The sequence below is a fragment of the Azolla caroliniana genome, unplaced genomic scaffold, assembly GCF_043228905.1.
Source record: "Azolla caroliniana isolate FFs.n. ecotype wild unplaced genomic scaffold, voAzoCaro1.0.p SCAF_16, whole genome shotgun sequence".
NCBI lineage: Eukaryota > Viridiplantae > Streptophyta > Polypodiopsida > Salviniales > Salviniaceae > Azolla > Azolla caroliniana.
In genome coordinates this window covers 15895964-15902908 of record NW_028230451.1, presented here as the reverse complement: position 1 = coordinate 15902908, position 6945 = coordinate 15895964, and the positions used below count along the sequence as shown (strand labels likewise).

General features: G+C 38.5%; 1 protein-coding gene across 2 annotated transcripts; it reads left to right on the top strand.

Annotated features, from left to right (window-relative positions):
- The first annotated feature begins 569 nt into the window (after nt 1–569).
- On the top strand, nt 570–6743 carry LOC147854073 (monocopper oxidase-like protein SKU5). 2 transcript variants are annotated; one of them, XM_087332027.1, is made up of 9 exons: nt 572–884; nt 1084–1193; nt 1604–1877; nt 3639–3774; nt 4095–4464; nt 4923–5306; nt 5409–5487; nt 5575–5777; nt 6470–6743. In XM_087332027.1, the coding sequence occupies exons 1-9, from the start codon at nt 705–707 to the stop codon at nt 6576–6578; spliced, it is 1845 nt and encodes a 614-aa protein (XP_087188153.1). In that variant the 5' UTR covers nt 572–704; the 3' UTR covers nt 6579–6743. The 2 variants fall into 2 exon arrangements, with proteins under 2 accessions (XP_087188154.1, XP_087188153.1); XM_087332028.1 differs by lacking the exon at nt 6470–6743 and having other exon boundaries at nt 570–884; nt 5597–5749.
- The last annotated feature ends 202 nt before the right edge of the window (nt 6744–6945 follow it).

Here is a 6945-nt window from a genome sequence, read left to right as displayed (position 1 = left end):
ACCTGTTTCCCAACACATGAGTACTCCCATTCCAACTATTCATGTTTTCAAAAATGTGGTTACCAAGTATTGCGAGGGTAAGGGAAAAGCTTGTGAAACACCTTCAAGTTTTCTATATCTTCACGTATGCATTATAAGGTTTCTCTTCTTCCCCAGATGCTCTTGACAAGTCAATTTCGAGCAATTATATGATATTTGGGCGATTGTTTTGAGTGGTGTTGAGACCATTCATCTTTTTTTCTCGACTTATCAAGCGGGAACATTTTCCATGGGGATTAGCTTGTGCGTGGACATTTGGCAAACACAAATGAAAACAATGGAGGTAACAATTGTTATAAATTGATACAATGGTTATTACAATACAATGTATGTGCATACATATATAGATATACGCATATTACAATGTATGTGCTATATTATCTTGTGGTGGGTCCGGTGATGGCCTTCTAGCAAACACAATGAAAACTTATCTAAGAGGCAAATGAAGGTTATAAATGTTATAAAATGAAACAACGTTTATTACTATGTATGTACATATATGTATACATGAATATACATATATACACACACATATATAATTAGGGTTTTCTCTTTCAGACATACACAACAGACACAGATAGAGACGCATAGACAGTGACACTGGGATGGGTTTCTCTTTAATTCATGCATTGTCTCTTATTTAATGATCTGATAGCCTAGCCAGTATGGGTAGAAGACGAAGACGAGGAGAATTAACACGTAGGGAGCTTAATTACCCTACACTAATCAGCCTTGTGTGCTTAATCACCCTCGTAATCACAGGAACAGAGGGCTTGGATCCGCTCCTTGAGCTGCAGTGGGTGGTGTCCTACATTACAGTAGCCCCCCTCGGCGTGAAGCAACAGGTATCAAATGATTCTTAAGTAGAAGATTAATGCTAATTAGGTTAGTATTAGCTGATAATCAGCTCATTAGTTTCGAATGAGGTCAATTTTCAGTAGGTTCATAGGTGATTAGTTGCCACTTGTTGGGGAATTGGCTGCAAATTGGTTGATTAGAGTAAATTAATGGTTACTATTTTGTTTTCCCTTGTTTCTGTTTTAGGTGATTGCCATTAATGGGCAATTTCCTGGCCCGACTATCAAAGCAACCACTAACGACAACATGTTGATCAATGTTTACAACGGCCTTGATGAAGATTTGCTCCTGACTTGGTATAAATCAAATATTAAAATTGTTCATAAATCTGAACTTTAGTGAGAGAAGGATTCAAAGTTAATAGCATGATAATCAATCATCATGAATGCGCATCATTAATCACAAAATCTGTGTGGACAACTCGTGCAGTTGCACAATCAGAACACAATTATATGCCAATAATTAAAATCAGACATGTGATTCACAAGAACAATTAACATTCATACCACAATTAATCTCAATGGCACGATGATTGCGAACAACTCATGGGGCCATGCACAAAGTTCATATGAAAATGTAATAATTTGTCACAGAATTAATGCAAAGAATTAGCATCAATCACATAATTTTAAGTGGAAATTGTAGCACAAATCGTGCGATAAGTATTTTTTTATCACATAATTAATGGGAAGAACTATTAACATAGGAATGGTATCCAACAAAGGAGATCATCATGGCAAGATGGTGTATCAGGGACAAATTGTGGGATTCCTGCTGGTTGGAACTGGACCTACTCATTTCAAGTAAAAGATCAAATTGGAAGCTATTTCTATTTCCCGTCTCTTGGACTGCAAAGGACGGCAGGCGGATTTGGGGGTTTCACTATCACTAATCGTGTTGTCATCGCTGTCCCTTTCGATCTTCCTGATGGTGACATTACCATCTTGATTGGTGACTGGTATGTTGCGGCAAGTCACAAGGTGTGTCTTTACATATGGGTGCAAATTACTTCATGTTCACTGTTAGATCATTGGAAATATAGATGAAATTCATCACCTGGCCACCGGCATTTGTAGCACATTCTTCATTATATTGATTTTGGCTATTAGTTATTGTTGTGTTAGCATCACAAAATTTCCCTTGGATCCTACAAGACTGCACATGTTATCCTAGTCATCTACCATAATTATGGGTAATGTAATATCTATGACTCTTGATCTTGTATTAGGCTCTATCCTCAAGATTGGTAATTGTTGCTAATTATCAACAAACTTCCTCACACTTGATCTTGTATTAAGTTCTATCCTCATAAGATAGGTAATTGTTGCTAATTATCAACAACCTTCCTCTCTTCGTTATCTTGTTTTAGGTTTTGAGGGGAAGTTTGGACAAAGGTCAAGTACTGGGGACCCCTGACGGGGTGCTCATCAATGGTAGAGGTCCATATTCCTATGATGACTCAGTGCCTGGCCACCGGCATTTGTAGCACATTCTTCATTATATTGATTTTGGCTATTAGTTATTGTTGTGTTAGCATCACAAAATTTCCCTTGGATCCTACAAGACTGCACATGTTATCCTAGTCATCTACCATAATTATGGGTAATGTAATATCTATGACTCTTGATCTTGTATTAGGCTCTATCCTCAAGATTGGTAATTGTTGCTAATTATCAACAAACTTCCTCACACTTGATCTTGTATCAAGTTCTATCCTCATAATATAGGTAATTGTTGCTAATTATCAACAACCTTCCTCTCTTCGTTATCTTGTTTTAGGTTTTGAGGGGAAGTTTGGACAAAGGTCAAGTACTGGGGACCCCTGACGGGGTGCTCATCAATGGTAGAGGTCCATATTCCTATGATGACTCAGTGCCTGGCCACCGGCATTTGTAGCACATTCTTCATTATATTGATTTTGGCTATTAGTTATTGTTGTGTTAGCATCACAAAATTTCCCTTGGATCCTACAAGACTGCACATGTTATCCTAGTCATCTACCATAATTATGGGTAATGTAATATCTATGACTCTTGATCTTGTATTAGGCTCTATCCTCAAGATTGGTAATTGTTGCTAATTATCAACAAACTTCCTCACACTTGATCTTGTATCAAGTTCTATCCTCATAATATAGGTAATTGTTGCTAATTATCAACAAACTTCCTCACACTTGATCTTGTATTAAGTTCTATCCTCATAAGATAGGTAATTGTTGCTAATTATCAACAACCTTCCTCTCTTCGTTATCTTGTTTTAGGTTTTGAGGGGAAGTTTGGACAAAGGTCAAGTACTGGGGACCCCTGACGGGGTGCTCATCAATGGTAGAGGTCCATATTCCTATGATGACTCAGTGCCTGGCCACCGGCATTTGTAGCACATTCTTCATTATATTGATTTTGGCTATTAGTTATTGTTGTGTTAGCATCACAAAATTTCCCTTGGATCCTACAAGACTGCACATGTTATCCTAGTCATCTACCATAATTATGGGTAATGTAATATCTATGACTCTTGATCTTGTATTAGGCTCTATCCTCAAGATTGGTAATTGTTGCTAATTATCAACAAACTTCCTCACACTTGATCTTGTATCAAGTTCTATCCTCATAATATAGGTAATTGTTGCTAATTATCAACAAACTTCCTCACACTTGATCTTGTATTAAGTTCTATCCTCATAAGATAGGTAATTGTTGCTAATTATCAACAACCTTCCTCTCTTCGTTATCTTGTTTTAGGTTTTGAGGGGAAGTTTGGACAAAGGTCAAGTACTGGGGACCCCTGACGGGGTGCTCATCAATGGTAGAGGTCCATATCCCTATGATGACTCAGTGCCTAGAGGAGTTCTATGGCAAACATTTAATGTAATGCCAGGTAAACATGCATCCATACATACATGCAGGCATGCATGGTTACATACATCTGTTCATCCATGCATACATCCATACATGCACATAGATACAAATAGTCATACTAAAGCAAACATACATACACATATTGAACATAGAAACATACATACAAGCCTTCATATATATGCCAATGTATATACAAAATACTCACCTACTCAAACCAAGACACACATGCACATGCACGCATGCACACACACACACACAAACACACACACACACACACCATGCATGTACACAACAGCTAACTTTTGATTGGTTTTCTTCAATGGTCTCCTCTCCTCTTAGGCAAAACATACCGGTTTCGAGTGTCGAATGTCGGAACCTCAACTTGCCTCAATTTTCGCATTCAAAATCATAATTTGTTTCTTGTGGAGACCGAAGGATCCTACGTGGTGCAGCAAATGTATAGCTCTCTTGACATTCATGTGGGCCAAAGCTATTCATTTCTTGTCACCATGGATCAAGATGCGAGCTCCGACTATTATGTTGTGGCGAGTGCCAGGTTTGTTGGTTCTGACAATGACTGGTCCCGAGTTACTGGCGTGGGAATTTTGCATTACAGTAACTCAATGGGACCAGCATCTGGTCCTCTTCCTCCTCCACCGAATGATCAAGAAAATCCATCATGGTCCGTTGATCAAGCTCGGTCCATCCGGTAAGCTATGTCGTATCTATTATTAACCATGTTTATGCAAAGAGGAGAAGTGTATCATGCCGAGAAGTCTAGCTTGAAAAGTTAAAAAATTAACTTAAAAGCCTATGATTCCATATGGATTAATAGTTGGCTTCATTTAGTAAAAATAGCTGAACTAGGTTTGTAACAAGTCCCAGTGAGTGCAACACATTGTGGTATGTATAATGAAATGTCCTTTCAGTCTAGCCTCTGAGGTTGCCTGATGTATCTATTAAGGAAAGCATAGTGTTTTGTGTGGTGAGTTATTGCCAACACTTCACTTATTAGAGAGATTATGATGATGTATTATTGTCGTCTGAGGGAACCAGTAATATGACATATGGCACCCAACAAGAGCATTACAAGACACACACATGTGCATTTTGTAGATTCTATAAAAGAGAGACTTGTATCCATTCTCATTAGACATATACTATCAGGTGGAATCTGACGGCTGGTGCAGCCCGACCAAACCCTCAAGGCTCTTTTCACTACGGGCAGATTGCTGTGACGCAAACTCTTGTGTTACGTGGAAATGGACCTGCCCAAGTTGTGGGAGGCACTATGCGATATGCGCTTAACGGAGTGTCATACCTCACTCCTACTACACCTCCCAAACTAGCGGACCATTTCAACCTTGCTGGAATCTACACCCTCGATACTTTCCCGACAATGCCAACTAGCCTTACTGGTCCTATTCCTATTGCATATGTTACCTCAGTGATAACTGGAGGATACCGAGGGTTTATGGAGATCATCTTCGAGAATGTTGACAATGTTCCGCAAAGCTATCATTTAGATGGCTATGCATTCTTCGTTGTTGGGTATGTTAAAAACCACATTGTAATGTTCTCTTGAATCAAGACCCATAAAAGTGAGAAGCATAAACTATATTCTGACTGTTCTGAAGATGTGTATATATTTAGTTTTGGTCCAGGAGGTTGGACTGAACCAAATAGAGCAAGCTACAACTTGATTGATGCAGTTGCAAGATCAACAGCACAGGTATAAAGAAGTTTGGTGGATAACATTGCGATTTCTTTGCTCATTTTTTTATTATGATTTTGAGTTAGGTGTGCGTGATGCTAACAGGTGTTTCCCAACTCTTGGACAGCCATTCTTGTAGAGCTTGACAATGTGGGAATGTGGAACATCCGGTCCCAGTTGTTGCCCAACTGGTATCTTGGCCAAGAGCTTTACCTCCGTGTTGTCAATCCGGAAAAGAACACCCAGACGGAAGCACCACTGCCGGACAACGCCATCTTTTGTGGTCGCCTTGCTTCCAAACAAACACCGTGAGCACCTACTGCCCCCCAATTTAAAGAAATGGAAAAAGGATATATTAATAAAAGGCCATAATGGTCTATGAGATCTAACAAAGATTACAACTGCTTATGTTAACTAGTCAAAAGAGAAGAATGTGTGTGTGGATGTTTGCATGCCTGTTGCATAATATCCTTCGAGAAAGAATGGCTCAAATACTTGGCTAGGTTCTCTTTACATTTCCACCCCGATGATGATTTCATATTTGGGTGTACCCGATAGCAACTTTCTATAATAGTGATCATAGACTCACAACACTTCCCCTATGAGATGGAACTTGATGCATGTTCCGTTTCGTACCCATGATGGTTTCCAATTCAATAAGTTGGGTGAAGGAAACTGGGAAACTTCCTATCATGGGGTGTAGGGTCATAAAACTTTGTCTTTGCTACATAATGCTCAGATCCATGAATAGATGATAAAGCATGCACACAATCTTTCTCTCATTTTGTTTCTTTTTGCATGAAAGGTGAATTAGTTAATGCTGCTAAAGAGGTCCTCCACCCAATAGATACGTCAAATAAGAATTCTAGTGAATGTGAATCCTGTTGTAAACTGGTAGTGAATCTTGAACCATCAAAGACTCATTTAAGGATGCAACTTGTAAAGATATTGTTTTCTCATATTAATTTTCAACTATATTGTGAAATTTTGTTGTTGCTAGGCTTGTCATTGTCAACACCCATGGCACTCTTTCAAGTACCGCAGCTTTGACGAAAATGACTTGCAGCCTCTTTGTTGTACTAACATGGACTTTCACAATTTATTTGTAAAACTAAAAAAACTCGAGGCTACCCATTCATCATTATTTGCAAGCATATACCATGCCAAACTTTTCATAGCAGGTTTTGGTGGAGAGCTTGAGAGCCATGTACCAACACCATAGTTTGATAATAACTTTTGATCTTGAATAATTATGTAGAAAAATATTGTATTAATCATGTGAGGCACCATGGTGTTATGATGGAAGAGTGTAAATCATGGCTAATATGCTTTGGTTTTATGTGTTCATTTCATGAGTGGTTTAGATTTAAGTATATGCACTGAAGAGAGGACTCACTATAATTTCTTTTATATCTCCATTTTAATGAAGTATGGCAATTGAAACTTGGAATAACTTTCAACGACGTATAGAGTCAC

Coding starts and splice junctions, on each gene's coding strand:
- LOC147854073 (XM_087332027.1), top strand. CDS start 705: ATGGGTAGAAGACGAAGACGAGGAGAATTAACACGTAGGGAGCTTAAT. Junction 1,194..1,603: donor GAAGATTTGCTCCTGACTTG/GTATAAATCAAA, acceptor CTATTAACATAG/GAATGGTATCCAACAAAGGA. Junction 1,878..3,638: donor ATGTTGCGGCAAGTCACAAG/GTGTGTCTTTAC, acceptor ATCTTGTTTTAG/GTTTTGAGGGGAAGTTTGGA.